This window comes from Panicum hallii, chromosome 2 (genome assembly GCF_002211085.1).
Source record: "Panicum hallii strain FIL2 chromosome 2, PHallii_v3.1, whole genome shotgun sequence".
NCBI classification, from domain to species: Eukaryota; Viridiplantae; Streptophyta; class Magnoliopsida; order Poales; family Poaceae; genus Panicum; species Panicum hallii.
Window position 1 is genome coordinate 2,254,402 of NC_038043.1, and position 20,356 is coordinate 2,274,757.

General features: G+C 47.4%; 4 protein-coding genes across 6 annotated transcripts; 3 read left to right on the forward strand and 1 right to left on the reverse strand.

Moving 5' to 3' along the window:
- Positions 1 to 1,120: 1,120 nt before the first annotated feature.
- Positions 1,121 to 7,117, forward strand: LOC112881809 (protein YABBY 1-like). Its single transcript, XM_025946676.1, has 6 exons — positions 1,121 to 1,441; positions 3,659 to 3,778; positions 4,049 to 4,175; positions 4,316 to 4,364; positions 5,916 to 5,991; positions 6,653 to 7,117. The coding sequence occupies exons 1-6, from the start codon at positions 1,373 to 1,375 to the stop codon at positions 6,716 to 6,718; spliced, it is 507 nt and encodes a 168-aa protein (XP_025802461.1). The 5' UTR covers positions 1,121 to 1,372; the 3' UTR covers positions 6,719 to 7,117.
- A 4,350-nt stretch (positions 7,118 to 11,467) lies between these two features.
- LOC112880711 lies at positions 11,468 to 13,634 on the forward strand. The gene is made up of 3 exons (XM_025945456.1): positions 11,468 to 12,120; positions 12,912 to 12,973; positions 13,518 to 13,634. Exons 1-3 carry the CDS (start codon positions 11,569 to 11,571, stop codon positions 13,528 to 13,530), a joined length of 627 nt encoding a protein of 208 aa, XP_025801241.1. The 5' UTR covers positions 11,468 to 11,568; the 3' UTR covers positions 13,531 to 13,634.
- On the forward strand, positions 12,981 to 14,354 carry LOC112880712 (CST complex subunit TEN1). 3 transcript variants are annotated; one of them, XM_025945458.1, is made up of 4 exons: positions 12,981 to 13,384; positions 13,531 to 13,634; positions 13,709 to 13,862; positions 13,920 to 14,354. In XM_025945458.1, the coding sequence occupies exons 2-4, from the start codon at positions 13,531 to 13,533 to the stop codon at positions 14,061 to 14,063; spliced, it is 402 nt and encodes a 133-aa protein (XP_025801243.1). In that variant the 5' UTR covers positions 12,981 to 13,384; the 3' UTR covers positions 14,064 to 14,354. The 3 variants fall into 3 exon arrangements, with proteins under 3 accessions (XP_025801243.1, XP_025801242.1, XP_025801244.1); XM_025945457.1 differs by having other exon boundaries at positions 12,981 to 13,634; XM_025945459.1 differs by having other exon boundaries at positions 12,982 to 13,634; positions 13,944 to 14,354.
- Positions 14,355 to 14,572: 218 nt separating this feature from the next.
- LOC112880710 (fasciclin-like arabinogalactan protein 15) lies at positions 14,573 to 17,338 on the reverse strand. The gene is made up of 2 exons (XM_025945455.1): positions 15,983 to 17,338; positions 14,573 to 14,995 (listed from the first exon to the last, which is right to left on the reverse strand). Exons 1-2 carry the CDS (start codon positions 17,268 to 17,270, stop codon positions 14,922 to 14,924), a joined length of 1,362 nt encoding a protein of 453 aa, XP_025801240.1. The 5' UTR covers positions 17,271 to 17,338; the 3' UTR covers positions 14,573 to 14,921.
- Positions 17,339 to 20,356: the final 3,018 nt, after the last annotated feature.

The window sequence follows — 20,356 nt, forward strand, 5'->3', positions numbered from 1 at the left end:
TACGCAAGTGTGCATATTTCGTCAGGAAAATTGTACCTCGGTAGTAGAGGGGGTGGTGGCTGGTTAGCGGGGATATTTTTCTTTTTTCCAAATTTTTTCATATTCTGGACATTGATTTGTAGAGGCAGATTATATCCTAACCCGCCACTACAAATCGATTTCTAGAGGTGGGTGACGCCGTGATCCGCCCCTAGAAATCGATTATCAGGGGCGGGCGTATTACCTGCCCCTACAAATAGCTATTTTTAGCTGCGAGAAACAGGGGCGGGTACCGTACCCGCCACTAAAAATACGATTTTACCTACCTCTAAAAGTTTTTTTTATAGTGCACATCTTTATAAATAATTATTGATTTCACCGTGTCTTTTGTGATGGCAGACTGGCGGTTGATCCACATAGGGAGTGGGAATATTGATGGAGAACTAGGAGCTGATCAACACAAGCTCTGCCCAGCTAGACATGCAGCTAGAAGACTTTGTCAGGATTTCCCTATCCTTTTGGAACCTATCTAAGTGTGGATTTCATATTAGAAAAAACTGTTATATGAAAGACAGGGTAGTATGGGCTAACAACTCAATAACTACAGGGAATTCAAAGGTAATTAATAATGACTTGAAACAATAATGACATTGCATTGTTACGTTCATATCACCTATATATATGATTTTGTTTTCAACTATTTCTCTTCTACATTTTATTGAGAACTCTTTTATTAAGATAGGTATGTATATCTCATTGATTATTATTACGTATACAACACATCGACCATACAATTAGCAAGAACTAATGACATCCAAGGGGAAATTAAACTGAAGGCAAAAGAGAGACCCTGCAAGCCACTAACGGTAATGGGGTAAACAAAGTCCATCCCCAATGGAATTGTTCATAGCTTAGCAGTTGACAGACCCTGCAACCAGTACGACCACACCCTGATTCTCCAAGTCCTAGCAGCTAGATAATCACACCAACATTGCCCATTGGTTGATGTAGCCTATTGCTTGATCTTTCCAACCTCTTGCCCTCAACTGCACTGTCCTCCCACAGACAACCCACCAAACACCTTTTCTCCTCCTCCCTGCCCCCACTCAGGTTGTTATCCTCTCTCTCTCTCTCTCTCTCTCTCTCTCTCTCTCTCTCTCTCTCTCTCGTGGCATCCGGCTGCTGCTTCCTCCACAAACCTCTCTCAATTCCACCGTAGACGACGACAGCGCCAAAGGTCAGAGGAAATTGGGCTATGCCCTCACCAATCTTCCATATATAGGGCACAGGAGGGGCATCGTCTTGTTCATCCACATCTCCTGCATCTTTGCTTCCTTCCTCGCTCTAGATCTCACCTCTGCGACAGCAAGGTAGGCGCTTTGAGATCGGAGAAATGTCAACCCAGTTTGCATCCGAGCATGTTTGCTATGTCAACTGCAACTATTGCAACACCATCCTGGTGGTATAGTCCTCTCTCTCTCTCTCTCTCTCTCTCTGTGCGTGTGTGTGTGTCTAACTCCCCCCCTCTCTCTCTCTCTCTAGCTCACTCTCTTATGAGATCTGCAGAAGTTTCTTTTTTTTTGAACGAACTGATCTGCAGCAAGTTTCTTTCCTTTTTTTCCCCTTCGAAGCTAGCCTATGGTGATCCAGTTCAAGTGTGCTCTGCCGCCATGCATGCATACTGGTTCCATCATGGCTGTGTTTAATATTATTCTACAAAAAGCCTTTTAGCTCCCTGCTACTTCAATCCAAAACAATCTGTTTCTGAAAATGTTCTAAGTGCATGGTTATATACCCAAATTTTGGCATCATGAAATATGAAGTGAAAATTAGGAGAAATACTACGTTTGCATCTTTCTTCAAGCAAAACGACACCATAGAGCATAAATTTGTTTTCCACCTTTCCAATTTGTAACAATTTTTTTTCCCTTCCCTCTTCATCAAGGATACATCACCTTTAATAATATAACAGGATACACATCTTCTCTTTTGAACATCTTCTTTTTCGTCTTCCACATGGTTTTTGTTTCGAAATGGAATTTCCTTCAGTTTTAGTGAGACCCATATATATAATGCATATCTCAGATCCAACACTATATATGCTATCTCTTCCTCTCAAACAGATACAAACTGAAGTTTGTGGCAGGCTTTCATAATTTCATCAAATAAAAAAGATATATATAGGTTTTCGACAGCCGGGTACTTTAAGCTAATTTGTTAGAAACATAAATGTTTGGGAAGGCAACACCCATGGCAGCATGCATGAGATATTGATTTTTTTTTCCTTCTTGAGGTCTTCTCTTGTCTAGCTACCAGCAAAAACAGTGTCTTCATGGTTTCCTGACAAAACCATTTCTGCCACCCAACTTTACATGCATGCAGGCGCAGACGATTAAAGCCTCTTTAACAGTTGCTTTAGTCTCCCATGCGATAATACACCAGTGTACCTTATTAGTAGCATATCTTTATGAATATCTTTTTAGGAATTATGCCTAGAATTTTATGATGATGCAGTCAAAAAAAAACTGAAGTTGGGGACGACAGCCTTCCCTCTCATTCTGCACATGTGCAGGGAGAAGTGGATCTGCTGGTCATGTCATTTTCCCCTTTCTTGATGTTTGCGCAGGTGGGGGATCTAGCTAGCTAGGTTTGTGTGTGCGATCTATCTATCGGTATGATGTTGCGCTGAAAGAGAGGAGAGCGTGACATCAACTTTCAACTGCAAAAGATACCACAACTTTTTCTCGTTATATAAATATATATTGTTATATATGCTCATACTATTCACATGCGACTCTAACCTCTCTCTCTCTCTCTGTGGTTTCCTCTCTCTCTTCTCTGTCTATGTCTGATGAGAGAGATTCTCGTTTACACGCCTGACATGTCATGTCTGCCTCCTGGAGGCGATCAGTAGTAGCTGATGACGGGATCGATGCAGGCTATAGTGAAGCTAGGTTCAGCATCTCCAGGCAGGCAGCGAGGTAGCACTTGAAAGATAGACACCTGAAAAGGTGTTGCATGCAGTCAAAAGACGACGGCATGGATGGATGTACATCAAGGCATGGCGCAGCAACTTCCCCATTCCTACTTGGCGCTTTGCACTGGCCATCATACAATACAAACATATCTGGCATAGCCCATGGCACCCTTGCTTCCCACTTCTAGCTCCTACAAGTCTGTGCTCTTCGATCTTTTGCAACATCCTCATCTCTCTGACTGAGAGAGAGAGAGAGAGAGAGAGAGAGAGAGAGAGAGAGAGAGAGAGAGAGAGAGAGAGGAAACATTTGCAAAGACTTTCCAGAGTTAGGCATAGCCTATAGCTGCCACATACATTATTTGATCAGATAGATCAAGCATTTACTTCTAGCTAGTACGTATATGAAACACTGTTCCATAGTGCTTTTTATTTATGGACTTCCAAACAAAAATATCAATGCCACATTGCCATGTATTCTGTGGCGCCATGCATGGAACCTCTTTCTCTATAATTTCCCCCCATTTTTCTTAACACTTTTAATTACACTTCTCTTGTTTGGCAAAGTTAGGAAAGCTCGCGCTCAGAGTCTCAGCTAGTTAACAACAAATTATTGTTTTGGAAAAGAATATAAACAGAACTGTACAACGAAATATATTATAATATTTTATTATAATAAATTCACGTGTGCATATGTACATGCAGGTGAATGTGCCAAACAATTGTTCCTACAACATCGTGACTGTTAAATGTGGGCATTGCACAATGGTGCTCTCGATGGATCTCAGTCCTTTCCAACAGGCACGCATTGTTCCAGACAACCAGGTGAAGGACTTGTTCCAGCAACTCACGCTGATAACATGAAAGGATTTCCACGAAAATATGATATCATTTTAATATTAACTTGATTTTCATAGGAAAATTAGCAATGTGGATATATATATTCTAGCTGTATATATATATGCTCAATCTTATTTTAATTATTTGGATATTAAACACAATTTTATTTGGATAATCTGCCCAAGATAGTTTTTATTTACACTGAAAATTTCATCAGTGTGCATCATAATTTATTGCATGCATGTTTTTCTATAGGTTGTTCAGAACAGAGGATTTCATCAATACAATAATTTTGGGAGCTATGAGCCTGCCTCCAGAAATCTACGAACACAATCCATGTACCAGATGTCAAACAATCAGCCACAAGTGCCACCAATGCGACGTATGTGCTATATTCTCATGGTTTCTGAAACACAAAGCTCAGTATAGCTATACAATGTTTTTATCATGATTGCTGAAGAACAAACTTCAGTGATGTGCTTAGTTTGTTCATTTCACTTTTAATTTCTTTCATTTTTCCAGCCCCAGAGAAGAGACAGCGTGTTCCGTCAGCATACAACAGATTCATCAAGTGAGATTTCTCAAGCCATGACATGAGTACTTTAATACTAAATAGAATAATGTATTAGATATAACCGATACTCAATATAGGTGCGCACATATATTACCTTCTACAATTCCGATCACTTTGAGCAAACTTTGTCTACACATCTCGTTGCAACCTTGTTACCTCTCAAGACATCCAAAAGTCTTTCTCTTCTTTGGTTGAGCATCTCACCAGTACTGTCAATAATATTTAATCACTCACTAACATACTAGAAAATCAAGAAAATTCTTGAAAATAAGGCATAATTTTTGAACGAACTTTGTATGTTTGGAAAAAAGTTTACTATATCTAGTTTTAATTTCTTGAAAATAAATTCAATTTCTTAAAATATTTGTAATTATTTCATTTTCATTGCACTATAACGCACTTATTATCCTAACTCTATAAACTTTTCAAGGAATTCAAAACTTATAGTCAGACATGTTTCTAGATTTCTTAATTAGCAATTAGTTTGAATTTTTATCTTGATTTTCCACTTATTTTCTCTACTGAAAAATGATGTTCCTAACTAGAAGGAGATGTCAAAGAGAAATGTGCGCTGAGGGAAGAGTGGCAAAAGGGAAGATTATAGTTTTCTTTAGAGTAAAGAGGGAATAGGGATGTATTCAAGTGGTAAAAGGATAACTTCTTCATAAACCATTCGTGGGATAGACCCTATCTAAACATTTTCTAAGGCCCCTCCTTTTAAACTTGTGCAATAGAACTTCTCCATAGAAAACTAATTTAGTTTATTTAAGCCTATCTATACTAAGTATATGCAGATTAACTATATAGCAAGACTATTATAGTAACTAAGTGGCATATGCTACAACCAAGTAATAACTTATATTGCAGTAAAAAAGTGGAAAATTAAATATTTTTGCAATTCATATCTTAATTTCCAAATGCACAAACATTTGGTACAACCCTCATAAAAAATTGGACAAATATGTAAAACAAGAGGCGTAAAATGACATAGTACTACTCTTATTTCCAAAGGTAGCAATGCCAACGTGCAATTAATCTGCATAAATTTTGTAGGTTTTTGAATTGGTCAACATTAAAAAATCTTGGTGATAAGTATTTATGAAATGGATCAAATCAGACAATTTATATGATTAGAAGTTTCACCAACTAGATTGGTTTGATTAAAAAGAATGAGAAGTGCACATGGCCTTAGCTAATAAGGTGTTATAATATTATGTACACACTTCATTCCCAAATTGTTGTAGTATTGTAGTTGGTTATCATAATAATCTTAAAGCTCAGCTGCAATAAGATCACGTGATCACATATAAATTTTTCAGAATAATGAACTTGCAGTTATTATTGGCCCTTAAGGTCAATATTTCAACCTAGCCACAAATGACGTGTCTGTTTTAGATATTAATGTGACTTCATCTAAATTTAATTCAATTATATATCTTTCTAAGCATAAGTCTTAATTTCTAAGCCTAAGTAATTTAGAGTAGCAAGTCTCAGCACTATGTTTTCTTCACATTTGATCTAATGTAAGTTACTTCTTCCTGACAACAGGGAAGAAATACAAAGGATAAAGACCAGCAATCCAGAGATTAGCCACAGGGAGGCATTCAGTGCTGCAGCAAAGAATGTAAGTTTTGCCTAATTTGCTTTAAATATAATGAACAGAAGCTACAATTGCATATATATATATATATATATATATATATATATATATATATATATCTCTTCATGATATCATATCATCGACTACAACTAAATATTATTAGGAGATAAGCTATCATAGGGCATCTCCAACAATGCGCACACATCAAATAGGAGTGGATGCTTAGTTATTAGTTAGATAGTCTTCTCAGGATCGGACATGCATGGGGGCTATAAATCTCTCCATGAGTTCTATCAAGCCCCAATTAGTTTAATTTTGACAATGTGCTAGAGCCAACCCATTTGAAGAGACTATTGTTGGGGTGCGAACAATAAACTCTTATAGACAGCAGTCATGCAGATGATTACATGGCTACAGAAACATATACCTGCTCTTCGTCCTAATCCTCATGCTGTAAACTACTTTATCCGTCCCAAATTGTAGGTACGTTGGTTTGCCTTTTTTAGTTATATAGTTTTTACTGTATATTTAAATATAGTATATACCTAGATGCGTAGTAAAAGCTAAGAACTTAGAAAAATCGAAAAGAACTATAGTTTGGAATAATTTGGAACAGAGGGAGTACACCTCATCACACAAACTTATTCATGTATATGTGTTTCTGAATTGGTTCACTTGCATGCAGTGGGCTCATCTTCCTCGGCTCCATTTCGGCCTGAGCGTTGCCGACGGTGGCGGCGGCAGCAGCTAAGATCATCATCGCCGATGCTGCGTGCTTGCTACACGTCAAGAAGATCGATAGAGCGCTGCTGCGTACGCGTGCGAGGGCCTGAGCTCGCGCGTGCGTGCACGCTGACAATCGATCGATCGAAGAACTCTTCGTCAGCTTATAATTATATAAAAGCTGTGTGCTACATGTATCCTGCTACCGGGGTTTGCGTAAGTTTTTAAGTGTGGATTAGGTGGTGATAATCTGTATTTTCTTCGGACCTAGAGCTGTGTGCGTGCGTGCATGCATGCCCTGCGTTCAGCAGTGTGATGTATGTACACGCACTACGCTTCACCAAGGGATGCGTGCATATATGCATGCATGTTGGAGATTATGTATATTGCTAAATAAATGGAAAGATTTGTGTGTGATCTTCTTCCATTATTGTCCGGTTGTATCTGCTGGCTGAATGCAAGACTAATATATGATCTGAATACATGGATGGTTGGTGACTTTATTATGCTGCAATTAACCTGGTAGTCCAACCGGCGCATAATGAGCCCAGAATGAATACAATGTATGAGTATTTTACATTTACTAGCGAGTCAAATCATTATGACTCGATCCATCTCTCTTTTGGTCAAGACTAGTAGCATACGCTTCTTGCGTTGCTCGAGGGACAGATATAATCGGCAGTCTGCTGGCTGGCTGATTGCCTCTAACTAGCTCAGTATGCATCAACCAAGTCAGCGTCTGATTTGCTTGCTCTCTTGTGATATCCTGCTATACACTAGCCAGCTGCTCAGGTGCCGGCCGATCATACCTATATCTCCATGTTTTTTAATGTTTGTGATTCAGATCAGAACTACTACCCATTATTACAGACCCACTTTGCATCCCTGAAGATAGTGGTTAACCACATCCAGAACCATTCAGTCTGAATGTAGCTGTACCTGTACAGAACCATCAAGTCTTTGCTTCACATCCGAAGCACCTCACACCAAACGTAGTGCATGCGTTTTGCCTGAAAATTCAGCAGCAGCAGCCTTGCGAGCGCGAGCTGCCTGGGAGGTTGTCTACCCTAGCAGATGGAATCGAAGCGTCCGGGACACGGTTGCGGCAAGGAAGGAGACGGCGAAGAAGAAGAAAGCGCTTGCAACTGAACTCAGGAGCGAGGCGTCGCCGGTGAGGGACCGATGAGCAGCAGTAGGGAAGAGGCCCGGAGCTCTGCCTTATTGGCCGCGACGGGGAGCCGCGATCGATCGCGCCCCCTGGTCAGGCACCACACCCGTGCGGGGCCACGCCTGCGCATGCTCTCGGCCGCCCGGCCGCTGGCCGCCACCGCAGTTCCCCAGCCGGCGACGGAGATGCAGATCGGACATTACACAGAACCCCCTCAATAATTTACACAAAACCCGCGATCCGAAACAGGGGTATATACGCAAATATGTTGCATATAGACCCCTGGCCATTTTACAAAAGAGCCCCTTTTTCTTCCAAGCCGGTCCTCCACGTCGCTCCGCCTTCCATTCCGGTGACGGCGACGGCGAGTCGCGCCGAGAAGACTCTCCTCCGGACCTCCGCTCCCCCTTTACCCGCCGGACCCGCCTCCTAGTCTTCCTCCCACCGCCGGATCCCGGTCTCTCGGCATTCCGCCCATACGTCCAGGACAGGAGGACCGGACGCCGTCAGGAAGACAGTAGGCAGGCCTCGTCGTCGCCCCTCCCATCGGAGAACGGCGAGCTCGCGTCCCTCCGCTCACGGTGCGGCGGCGGACAGCTTCTCCCAGCGCCCATCCCCCAATGCAACGCGAGCTCCAGTCTAGGTGATGGTGCAATCGCAATTGCTAACCGTCAGTACCGAATGCTTCCGCCCCGCTCTCTGAATGTGCAGTTTCGTCAGGATCCGCTCGTGATTAAAATCGCTCAAGATCCAGTCGCATCGAAACTGAATAATGTCCATCCATCGTTTCTCAGGATCAAATGTTCAAATGCGATGAGCCGATGGCAGGGTAGAAGCAGAGACAGCGTGCTCGTGCAGGATTTGCCAGTACATACAAGTAAACTTTCGACGTGCAGTGTATGTGGTTTTGAGATGACAAGGTCTCAATCAACTCTGTCAATGCAGTTGGTCACAGACGACGAACTAATAACGAAGTTGCAGCAGAAATCAAGAGTGAAGCTGTAGAGCGACCTCCGGCAAACTTCCAGTGAGCCGGCCGAATGCTGGCTTTGGTTGAAAGAAAGCCTTTCGCTTTAGTTTGCTGGTGGCAGCATTGCAGGTGACCTGATCCGGCTCATCTGGGAGAAGCATTGCTCGTGCTTGCTTGCTTCCAATCTCAAGAACCGTGTCTCGGGTTCCTCATTCTACTCCTGCAGTCCTGCGCCTACTGTGCCCGCACTGTACCATGCATGATCTCCCATCCTCTTTTCTTAATAGCACGTTTAGAAACTAAATTCTCAAAAAGTATCTGCAAGCTAATCCAATATCTTGCTCGCTAGCGGTCGCTTCACCTCTGAAGCATTTCCCACCAAATGTGCGTCTGCCTGAAAAATGCAGCAGCAGCAACCTTGCAAGCGGGTTCGAGCTGCCGCCTGCCTGGGAGGTCTAGCCTAGCGGATTGAATCAAGCGTCCGGTTACAGGCACGCGAACGCGGTTGGGGCAAGGAAGGAGGCGGCGAAGAAGAAGGGGGCGCTTGCAACTGAAGCCAGGAGCGGGGCGTCGCCGATGAGGGACCGAGCAGTAGGTAGGAGGCCTGGAGGCTGGAGCTCTGTCTTCTTGGCCGCGATGGCGAGCCGCGATCGATCGAATCCCTGGTCAGGTAGGTCGCCCCGGGCAGGGCCGGGCCTGCGCATGCTCTCGGCCGCCCGGCCGCTCGCCGCCAGTGCCGCTCCCCGGCCGGAGGCGGAGATGGAGACCCAACATTACATGAAAACCCCTCGTCCAGTAATTTTACACGAAAGCTCGTGAAATGGATCGTGATTAATAATCGCGATCCAAACTAGGATTTTTTCTAAAACAAATCCAAATATTTTCGTATACACCTCTGATTTGGATCGTAATTATTAATCACGATCCGATTATTTTTATAAAGCCCCCTAGTATTTTACAAAATAGCCCCTTTTCTTCTAAGCCGGTCCTCCACCGCGCTCCGTCTTCCATCCCGACGACGGCGACGGCGAGTCGCGCCGAGAAGACTCTCCTCCGGATATCCGCTCCCCCCGACCCGCCGAGCCATCATCCTAGTCCTCCCATCATCCTAGTCTTCCTTCCCCCGCCGGATCCCGGCCTCGACGTTCCGCGCTCATACATCCACCACGAGGACGCCGTCAGGAAGGCAATATGGGCAAGCCTCGTCGTCGCTGGCTCGCTGCTCCCGTCAGAGAACGGCGAGCTATCGTCCCTCCGGTTAGCGGCGGCGGCGCGCTTCTCCCATCGCCCGTGTCCGGATGCAACGCAAGCGGCAAGCTCCAGCTGACGGTGCAGTGCAATGGCTAGCCATCAGTGCCCGAGTGCCTTCGGCGCGCTCTGACTGAACGATTGCAATTGCTTAAGATTCAGTCACATTGAAACTACTAGCCATGAGTACCTGGACGCTTCACTGAATGGACACCGTTTATCAGGATCAAACGCGATGAAGCACCTGGAAGCTTCACATTGCAACAAGGAAGAGTTGCAGCAGTAATCAGAAGAATGAAGCTGTCGGTCGACCTCCGGCGAACTTGTAGTGATGAGCCGGCCTTTCCTTTCTTTAATTTCCCCCCTTCTTTTTCATCAGCAAGCCGGTGGTGGACAGAGTGGCAAGAAAGGGTCTTCCTGGCCTGTCATGTCCATTGTGTCTCCTGGCTAATATAATCTGGAGAGATATGATGATGGAGGACGATGAATTTAAAACCAATGGTTTTCACATAGACATGCACTGGGGCCAACCAAATACAGTTTTCGACTACCATTATATTCTAGAGTACAATTTAAAATCATGGTTCCATTGGCTGCGAAATAAATGGATTTCTTGTGGATCAACGGCTAATGCTTACTCCTCTATTTCAATCTGTTCCAAATTGTAGTTCGTTTTGGCAAATCATGATACATAAATTTTGATAGATATATAGATATATATATATATATATATATATATATTTATAGATGCATAGCAAAATTTATATATCTAGATTTATCAAAATGTCTTACAATTCGGAACGGAGGGAGTATTTACCGAGCATGCCCTGCAACACAAGAATAGAAGCAGGAGAATTATGCGACGCTTTTCGGTTCCGATCAGAACATACATAAACAGTTGGCAATCAAGATTCAAGATGCAAGAGCTAACAGAACCAACCTGTCAGTTTGAAAAATACCGAAGAGAAATGCAAAGCCAGGCCCGCTTTGGAGATTTGGGCCTATTGCCTAATGTGCTGCCCAACAATCTATTGGGCTTGAGCCAGGCCGGCCAACTAGCCCACGTGAACCACTTCCACCACCACCAGTCCAACTAGCCGTCCAGTTTCCCCTTTCTCCTCCACCTCCAGCCACCCCTACCCACTCGCCGTCGGATTCCCTCGCCATCGCCGTCGCCCCGCCGGCTACCCGCCGTTGAAGTCGCTGTCACAGGTACTGCCACCACACCCACCCCGCACCTCATCTCGTCTTTTCCTATCTTTATGCTTTTATTTTTGGTCCCTTTCTTTTGTCCGATTCCTGGATGCTTCTGGACCATGGGTTGATGCCACTATAGATTCTTGAACTCTTCCTGCTAAATCAGGGATAAGATCGAACTGTTGCTTTCGTGCCTTGCTAGATTGCTCCATACTATTTATAAGGTTTCGCCTTTAGCTGCGCCGGGGAGGCAAGAAATGCGCTAGGGTTGCTTAGGGAGGGGGGGAGTTCGCAGATGGCCGACGAGCAATCGGCGCCGCCGGTGGTGGTGGCGATGAAAGGCCACCCGGGGTCCGGCAAGTCCACGGCGGCGCGGGCCATCGCCGCCGCGCTCCGCTGCCCACTCCTGGACAAGGACGACGTCAGGGACTGCACGCTGGCCCTCGAGGCCGTGGCTGCCTCCGGCGTGCTCAACGAGCTCTCCTACGCTGTGCTGTGGTGCGTGGCCGAGAAGCAGGTCCAGCTCGGCCTATCTGTTGTCATCGACTCCCCATTGTCGCGGCGTGTGCACCTTGACGCCCTGACACGCATACCCGGTGCCCTTGTGGTTATCGTGGAATGCCACCCTAGTGATAAGGAAGAGTGGCGCCGGAGGCTGGAGAAGCGCGGGGCGGCAGATTCCCACGGTGGTGGCAGTGATGGATGGCATAAGCCCAAGACGTGGGCGGAGCTGGAAAGGCTTGTGGAAGGGTACCAAGGTTGCACGGATTATGAAATTGGGGATGTGCCGAGGATTGTCGTGGATACAACTGATCCGACAGTTGATGCGGAGGCGATTGCTGCAAAGGTTGTGGGTTTCATTAAGTCTCATCTTGCTTGTAGGCAATAGTTTTATTGGCTGTTTGATGTTGACAACCATTTTCTGAGAGACAGGATTTACCTGTTAGCAGAATGTACAGTAACTAGTAAGTTAAGCACTCGCTAAGTAGATTTTCATAGCAAGATGCTGATATGTTGTACTGTAAGAGTGTTCGAAGTTTTTCTGGTTTCATTTTTATTGTGCCTGCCCATCTTCCGTTGTACTGATCACAGGGGTTATTCCCATCTTTTTTTAAGGTTGTGACCTAGAGGCTTTGTAAAATGACACACCTTTGGCTGGGGTTGTTCCTCAAGCTCTTCTCTTCAGTACACCGTTCATCTTCTAGTGAATGAATGTGACATTTCAGCATCCTTATTTGGGAAGAAAGGGGATTTAAGCAAAGCTACTGTCATAAATGTACACAATGCTGTTTTTTCCTAGTGATTAGTGTGGATTTTGACATGATTTTCTTAGACAGCATTATTGGGTTTTGCGGCGCTTGATATCTTCCTTCCATTTCATAAGTTGCTTCCTCTGTCTATTGATCTTTGGTTTTTTAAAGTACCAAATCAGATCCCAGTCAGTTTAATCTTATTCAGATGCTTCACAAATTAGTTTGTGACTTCTACTTATGCTTGTCTACTTTTTTTTTTGTTCTGTCTGATTTCATCACAGCTCAGTTGTTCTGGCTCCAGTTGTAGAACTGAGGTTGCTATGGACCTAATGTGTTGTTGACTCATGGGTCTGATATTCTGATGAAATCTGTTTTTTTGCAACAGTTGTCTGTTTTGGTGTCAAGATCTATAGGAGAGTCATTTCTCCCGGAAATAGAGGCCCTGAGGTGTGTTTTTGCTTCTTTTTATCTAAACAAGTTTATTATAATAGTCTTGGAATGTTGCAAGGGTCCAAGTCATACTAATCTAAAACAATTATGTTCTTTGCAAAATTTACCTCAATTAATGGGATTTTAGCTTTTCCAGTTTGCCTTAACTTACTAGGATGCCATGCTATTCCATTACTTCAAAGTCTATGTGTCCTGTTTTCCTGTTCAGTTCCATAATACTGTGACATCATGATGTGAAATTAAAATCCTTGGTAGAACAGTAAAATATAATTCCTTCCTCATTCTTTGCGGATCTGGACAAATGGAACATGCTGAGTGGTGGAACTAATTTTTTGAAGTAAAACGTGTAACCAAGTCTGTTGATTCCTGGCAAGTCAATACTGTGTTGGGCAATACTTGTATTAATAAGTACAACTTACCTAGTCACCTATATTAGTTTTTTTCTATATGCTTTTTCCTTGTTTCTTCAACTGTACAATATTAATCACATGTGGACACCTTCATATGCCTGATAAAATCACTCCGCTTTGTGTTTTATGAGTTCTTGGGGCTAGATGGCATCTGCTGGTCTAAAACCAGGGGTGCCTGTTATTCTGCGGGAACTAGAACCATCCTCAGAGATGTTCAAGCAAGGAGCATCTCTTCGAGTCACAGGAATGTATGTGCTGAAGCATTCTTTTACTTATGCACAACCTATGCTTCAGCTGTATTGAACCTCTTGCTCTTTTTCAGCCTTCAGGCATACGATGTGGACTCTGCAACTGCTATCATTCAAGATGGCAGTGTGAGCTTGAAGGTTGACACCCAAAATCTGAGGGACATCAGTTTCCGCACGAATTCGGCATACCAGTTCATTGGCGAACTGCTGATCCATGCAGAAAATGAGGTACGTAGCTCTGCTTCGTTGTCAAGCCTCGATCAGCCTGTTTGATAGCACAAATAGCAAGGCTACACCAATTCTCCGCAGGCGATTCTACAAGCGCGCATAGGAAGGAACGTCGACGGCCTTGACCTGAACCTTTACCAGCAGTCTCTGCTCATCCGACGGCAACACGAAGCCAAGCTACGCAACTCCAGGAGAGCGTGATCTGTTGCCGTGGAACCAGGCACATGTTCGTCGCGGTTCAACTCCTTCGCTTGGCCAGAATGGATCTGCATTTGTACATGAGAACAGAACTGGCCCGTCTAGAGAATCTGATGATAACAGTTGATCGACCGAGAGGCTCTGCATATTATTTCAGGGACCTCACATATCTGTTTCTGGCTGTTTGTGGTTTGGCCTTTCTCTTGCTGCCTAAAGGGCTGCCTTGGCATGTGTGCATATCTGATTGCCATGATTTTATTGGAGCGTGTACAATTTCAATCTCAGTTATTCAGATGCACAAAGACTGAAGAATGACTGTTCCTCCTTGACATGTGTGTGTATGTGATTGCGGTGGTCTTATCCGGACTTGGAGCATTTTCTCACTCTCGTTGATTCATGTTTCACTTGATAGCAAAATCAATCTCTGCGGATGCCCTTTTGCAAAGTCGGATCATACATATTTCACGGAAAGGCTCTAACCAAAATGCAACGCCCAAGTGCGCACAACAGAGGAGAAAAACAGTGACCCATGGACTAATTTTCGTCCTGGAATTTCTGTTTTATCAACAAAAGAAAGATAATTAACATAATAAAAAAATGAAACAAATCACAAGGAAAGTAAAAAAAGGGCTCTCTAATGCTATACACCATGTCGCTCTCCAGTATAAACAGTTTTGCATCCACCCATTTCTACTCTTCCGGAGCAAACCCATCCCATCCTCCTGCATTTGCCCGCTGCTCCTCACGGCTCGTGACTACTGCCTCCTAGAAACTGACAGGACAAAATTTCTCCGTCCATCTGTGACGAGGCAGATAGATGCCAAACAAGATGTGCATGTCCATCCGACGACCATCCGTGGTCTATTGGCAGCTCGCGAACCGCGACCGCCGGACGAAGACGCCCATGAACTGGCAAGCCCCTTCCAACAACTTGCCTGAAAGTTGCAGAGAAAAGATCGTTAGAAACAAAAATATGCTGATAGCGAGGAGACTCCAGTAGGTAAAGTGCAAGATGATATGCAAGGGAGATGGTGAATAGAGCTAGTGGAAGAAACTTTGATTCCGTGGCCAATAATAAGCTGGCTAGTCTAGTTTGCTTGCAAATGCCCAAGGCAGAACTCGTTTATGGCCCAAATATCTGTCGTGGCCCAAATCTGCATTTCGAGACAAACCCGGCCCGGTCCGGCCCGGCCTGTCAGTGATCGAGCGCACACGGGCCCGTCCTCGTTGTCGTCCTCAGTGGCCTCGGAAGCCGTGCCGCATTCACGGTACGTCCGGCCGTCACACTGGCGTCGTGGGGGCCAGCTCAGTGTCCGCTGCGCCATCAACGTCGCCAACAGGCAACAGCTCACACCCCTCGCAGTCTCACAAGTCGCCGCTCCACGCGGTTTCGACCCACCGCCCCGCCCGGTAGATCGGGGCCAAAAATTAACTACTCCGCGGCACCCGCACCCGCGCCCGCATTTATTCACCCCCCGTTCCACTCGCCCGTCCTCCCACCAAACGGAATGCTGCGCCCCCTCGCCCCTTGTCCTGCCCGGCCGGCGGCTGCCCCTCCCGTGAATGCCCCACGTGGCACAGCGGAGCCAGATTAACGGCGGGGTTAACCTTGAATTAAATTAACTGCGCCGCTGGTGCTAGTGGTTGGGGTACTTGCTAATGATTTTTATTTTAATTTAATAATATCGCGCCCAGATGCTGGTGGGGATCTGATGCGTTGCTGGGTGGTGCTCCCCGCTTCGGTTCCCGGCCATGGCGTGCGGCGACGGCGACCCGCCACCGACGCACACATTGGGAACCATTTTTTTACCGCGCCGTTCTACCCTAACCTATGTCGAATGCAGCACGAAACCCGCTAGAATTACGGCGCCAAATGCGGCAGCTGTAGGTGAAATGAAATGCGGGTTGATTTGTGTACTGACCTCGCCGGAGCTTGGGCTTGGCGGTGGCGCCGGTGACGGCGGGCGCCCTCCTGGCGGGCGCCGCGGCGGCGGCGGGTGACTGCCCGCCGTCCTCGGCCGGCGGGAGCAGCACGGCGTCGATGCCCTGCACGGAGATCCTGCCGTCGGTGTAGATGTCCGGGTCGAAGAGGTAGGCGCTGCCCTCGCCGGCGCCGAACTTGACGGAGCCGTCGGCCTCGCGCGCGGTGACCTTGTGCGGCAGCCGCAGCGTGTCGTACCGCACCTTGCCGAACCGCCGCACCGCGTTGTACATGCTCTCCTCCGTCTGGTACTCGGGGATCATGTGGTAGTAGAGGATGTCCTCCGGCGACCCGGGCTCGGAGAGCTGGTCCGTGGTGAGCCGCGCCATGGCCTCGTCGTTGGGCGCGAGCACCGTGAGCACGTACCCCTCGGAGACGAGCCGCCCCATCTCGGTGGCGAGGGAGGTGAGGTTGACGAGGATGTCGGCGAGCTCGTTGTAGCCGCCGTACAGGAGGAGGGTCTGGATGAAGTCCTTGACCTGGCTGTGCCCGTCGAAGTGGTGCTTCCCGGAACCGGGCCCCGGGGCGGGCGCCGGCGCGATGGAGGGGCCGGGGGCCATCGCGTCCCAGACGGGGAGGGCGGGGGGCGCGCCGAGCGGGACGGGCGGGGCGGGCTTCTTCAGGCGGTGCGTGCGGGGGTCCACCTCGGGCGCGCCGGTGGGGAGGACCGCGGAGATGGCGGCCAGGCTGCGGCGGCGGTTGAAGGCCTCCTGGACGGAGCGCGGGACGAGGAGGCGCTCGATGCCGTGGATGACGCCGTCGGGGCGGACCACGGCGTCGGGGCGCGTGACGGCCGCGGCGGCGAGCTCGAGCGGCTCGCCGGCGAGCGTCTGGTGGGAGATTGAGGCGGAGGGGGAGAGGTGGACGCGGGCGGGGAGGACGTGGAAGAGGAGCAGGGACTGGAGCGCCCGCAGGTTGCGGGGCTCGAGCAGGAAGCGGCGGAACTCGGGGTCGAGGTCCCGGTCGAGCGCCTCGTTGCGGGGCGCGAGGATGGTGACGCTGCCCCGGCCGACGGCGTCCTCGAGCGCCTGCAGCAGCAGCGCCTTCTCCACCAGCTCCGCCAGCTCCGTGTAGCGCGAGTCCAGCAGCGCCACCAGCACCGAGTTGGAGCTCACCCCCGGCGCGCCCGCGCCGCCAGCTGAAGGGGGCGGCAATGCGGGCCGCTGCTGCTCCGCCGCCAATGCCGCCGCGGCGAGCGAGAAGAGGAGGAACAGGGCGCGGAGGCCCATGGCTGCTGCGGCGGCGGTTTGCTGTGGGTTCGGTGCGGCGGGGTTGCTCCTGCCGCTGTAGCGTCGGTGGATTGGTGCGAGGGTGGAGAGAGAGGAGGTGGGCTGGGCTATAAGCCAAGGGGGGACGCGTGGTCAGGGAGCCGGGTGGGTGGGGCGGAGGGAGGCGGGCACAGGCTGGCAGGTGGGGCCGGGGGCGGGGGTGTCGGTGTGCGGCGCTCGCTGCGGACAGCACCCTGTGTCTGTGCCTGTGTGTGACGCAGCTGCGTCGCACCGCACGTTTTCCTCCTCTCTGTTTGATTTTCTAATCATTTGGTTTGAGAAAACTAATCATTTATCATCATCTCTGCTCGGCAGACGGCAGGTTGGTTGCTGGTGGGCTTCGCTTTGCGTTGCGTCGCGGCTTCCCGCGAGGGCGGCGCGCCAAGCAAGCGAGGTGGACCTTTTGCTTGCGCTTTTTAGCTCTGCACTTTTGACCTTGCCTTTTCTTTTGGATAAAGCTATACAACACTCGGTGTGTTTTAAATGGTTCTCACACCTGAATTTGCAACCGTCCGTTTTTGCTGTTGAAGCGTGGATCTCCCTGGCTGCGGTTGCGGTGGGGTTTGGGGACGCGACCATTATTTTGCATTTGTTAGAGCGGGCAAACTATTTTCACTTTACCCTTCCTCCTATTCGAGCGGTGGGGTGCCCTCATCTCTGATCTCTCAGCGAGCGCCTGCTCGAAACACTTCGCAGGTGTGGTAATTCTTCGCGTTCTCCGTGCAGCATCCTTTTTTGGATTTTTATGTTCTTCTTCTACCTCTCGGTGAGCGCCTGCAGTCCTGGTGGTTTTGATCTGGTTTCTCCGGTCGCTTGGCTTGATTTTCATTTGGATAGGTTGAATGGGGAGATGGTTTCGTTGGTTGTTTGATATTCCAGCGTGGAGGGTGCGCTCTGCCTCACCAAACAGTGTTGTTTCAGTTCGAATTGCTCGCAAGCGGTCAGGGGAATCAGTTTTAGGGGAATTTCAGTACTCGAATGGTTTGACACCTATAAAATACTCAGGTTCCATGTGGACAGACCCTTTCTTTTTTCTTTGTTTTCTCTTTTTAAGAATGTGTTGCGAGTAGCAGCAGTAGCAGGCAAGTGACGTGTGGCCCGATTGACCACGGGCAGGTAGGTCTACGCGGCTGTAGGAATCTACGTTCTACGGGAGGAGATGTCAAAAGGTGGAGGGTGAAAAGTTTAGAGGATTTTACTTTGTCATTAAAAAAAGTTAGAGGACCGAAGCTGCGACCGTCTAGAACTAACACTCGTACGAGCCTTTTTTTTCTTTTTCTTTTTTTACGCATACGCTTAAACACCACTGTGAGGCCTCGTTTTCGCTCCAGATGGAATGGAACGACGCGTGTGTTAAGCTGGACGTGCATGGGCTGTCGCATCTGCCAGCCTGATCGAGACGTTGATTAGCGAGCTAATGCTGGGACGACGACGACCCCAGATTAGTCAAAGCGAACAGGGCCGCGCGTCCACATAATGCATATAAAATACTGGTATTTTATATTGTTTCGAGCAAGGTGGCAGCAGCCAGCAGGCAGCTCCTTGGCGCGTTGCACAAGTTCACTCCGAAACTTCACCGTCTCCGACCGTAACGTGTACCGGACTCCCTCTCTACGCAGCCAAATTGGCGAGGCCCTCCACTTCCGAATTCTTTTACGGGGCTCCCGTCCAGCGGTGTCTTCTATACAAGCTCCCATCCATCAGCAGTCTGCCTCTCGCGCTCATAAAACAGGAGAGAGGGAGACGGAGAGGATAGGACTGGCGACAGTTGGAATCGGAGGTGCAGCGCGTCCCGGGATGGAGAGCTCCGAGTTTTGCGTTGTTGGATGGGTGTATCGCTGGGACGGTGAACAGGGACGTGGGCCGCGGAAAAAACACTTCGGGGGTCGGATAGATGTAGCATTGGAGACGGTCTTAGAAGCACCTCTGAAGTACTGACCTCGCAGATCTCTAAGGTTGTTTTCCATGACCAACTTATCATATCTCGTTGTTGTTGGCACGGCGCAGAACAACGGAACAATAACTAGCGGAAAACACAAGTAAGCTTGCCGAGTAAACTTTGTTTCTTTCTCTTTTTAGTTTAATATATAATCAGTAGAGTCAAATTCCTCCTATTTTTCTAAAGAAAAAAGGTTCTTGCAGCCCTCGCATCAGCTTCGTCCTCTCTCGACTCGTGCCATGAAGCCAACTGCGCGTGTAGCGCATTTCCCATTATAGGTACTGTACCACCGTGGTTCAATCTTGCATCAATGGAACGGATCGACCCCTGGAATATACGCGTTTCTGTTTGGATCCAAATGCTAATAGATAACTTTAGCACTAATTTATTTAAAAAGAAGTGCTAATATAGTTGACTAAATTTTAAGTTAAAATTTAAAAAATTTAGCATATGTATGAGTGCTAATATATGCTAAAATTTAGCATTCAATTTTAGCTTCTCTAAGTAGATCGTAAGTTATGGAGCAGGAGCAGGAAACTCGCAAGTTGGAGATTTTCATTCCAACAGCTTGGTGCTGCCAATGGAAAACGCAGTGTCGGTGCCGTGAACGCGCTTTGCATCGTGAATTCGTGATCACGCACAGGCAGCATGAGCTATACTAGGCGATTTGCATCTAGCTAGTCCCACGAGCTCCATGTTTACACGCACACTTGTGTTTTTAATTTTTTTTCGTCAAATCGAGTCGTGCACATGGCGAAATCCTCTCTCTCTCTCTCTCTCTCTCTCTCTGTGAACCTGCTGAAGATGTCGCTAGTTGGGCCGGTCGAGGTGCACGTGGGCTGGACCTGAATCAAGGGAAGGCAAAGTTTTTGGGCCGGTCAACAGGCCGAGAAGGAAAGCGATGCACCATAAATTGATATTGAAAACGGTAATGCTCCGGCTCGAGCGGTCCGATGCGATTAAAAAATTCGGAAGTTTCCGTGCGCTCATTTGCTCCCCTCAACCCAATATACTGACGTTGCAGTTGAGTTTTTTATATAGTTTTTCTGCAATAGGTATGAGATAATATTGCTGCGGAAAAAATACTCCAACCTCAATAACCGATGTT

What these genes read in the sequence shown, in the direction of transcription:
- LOC112881809 (XM_025946676.1), top strand. Translation starts at nt 1,373, where the DNA reads ATGTCAACCCAGTTTGCATCCGAGCATGTTTGCTATGTCAACTGCAAC. An exon ending in ATTGCAACACCATCCTGGTG is followed by an intron (nt 1,442 to 3,658) that starts GTATAGTCCTCT and finishes ATGTACATGCAG; the next exon opens with GTGAATGTGCCAAACAATTG. An exon ending in GCATACAACAGATTCATCAA is followed by an intron (nt 4,365 to 5,915) that starts GTGAGATTTCTC and finishes TCCTGACAACAG; the next exon opens with GGAAGAAATACAAAGGATAA.
- LOC112880711 (XM_025945456.1), top strand. Translation starts at nt 11,569, where the DNA reads ATGGCCGACGAGCAATCGGCGCCGCCGGTGGTGGTGGCGATGAAAGGC. An exon ending in CGGAGGCGATTGCTGCAAAG is followed by an intron (nt 12,121 to 12,911) that starts GTTGTGGGTTTC and finishes TTTTTGCAACAG; the next exon opens with TTGTCTGTTTTGGTGTCAAG.
- LOC112880712 (XM_025945457.1), top strand. Translation starts at nt 13,531, where the DNA reads ATGGCATCTGCTGGTCTAAAACCAGGGGTGCCTGTTATTCTGCGGGAA. An exon ending in TCTCTTCGAGTCACAGGAAT is followed by an intron (nt 13,635 to 13,708) that starts GTATGTGCTGAA and finishes GCTCTTTTTCAG; the next exon opens with CCTTCAGGCATACGATGTGG. An exon ending in TGATCCATGCAGAAAATGAG is followed by an intron (nt 13,863 to 13,919) that starts GTACGTAGCTCT and finishes TAGCACAAATAG; the next exon opens with CAAGGCTACACCAATTCTCC.
- LOC112880710 (XM_025945455.1), bottom strand. Translation starts at nt 17,270, where the DNA reads ATGGGCCTCCGCGCCCTGTTCCTCCTCTTCTCGCTCGCCGCGGCGGCA. An exon ending in CAAGCCCAAGCTCCGGCGAG is followed by an intron (nt 14,996 to 15,982) that starts GTCAGTACACAA and finishes TGCAACTTTCAG; the next exon opens with GCAAGTTGTTGGAAGGGGCT.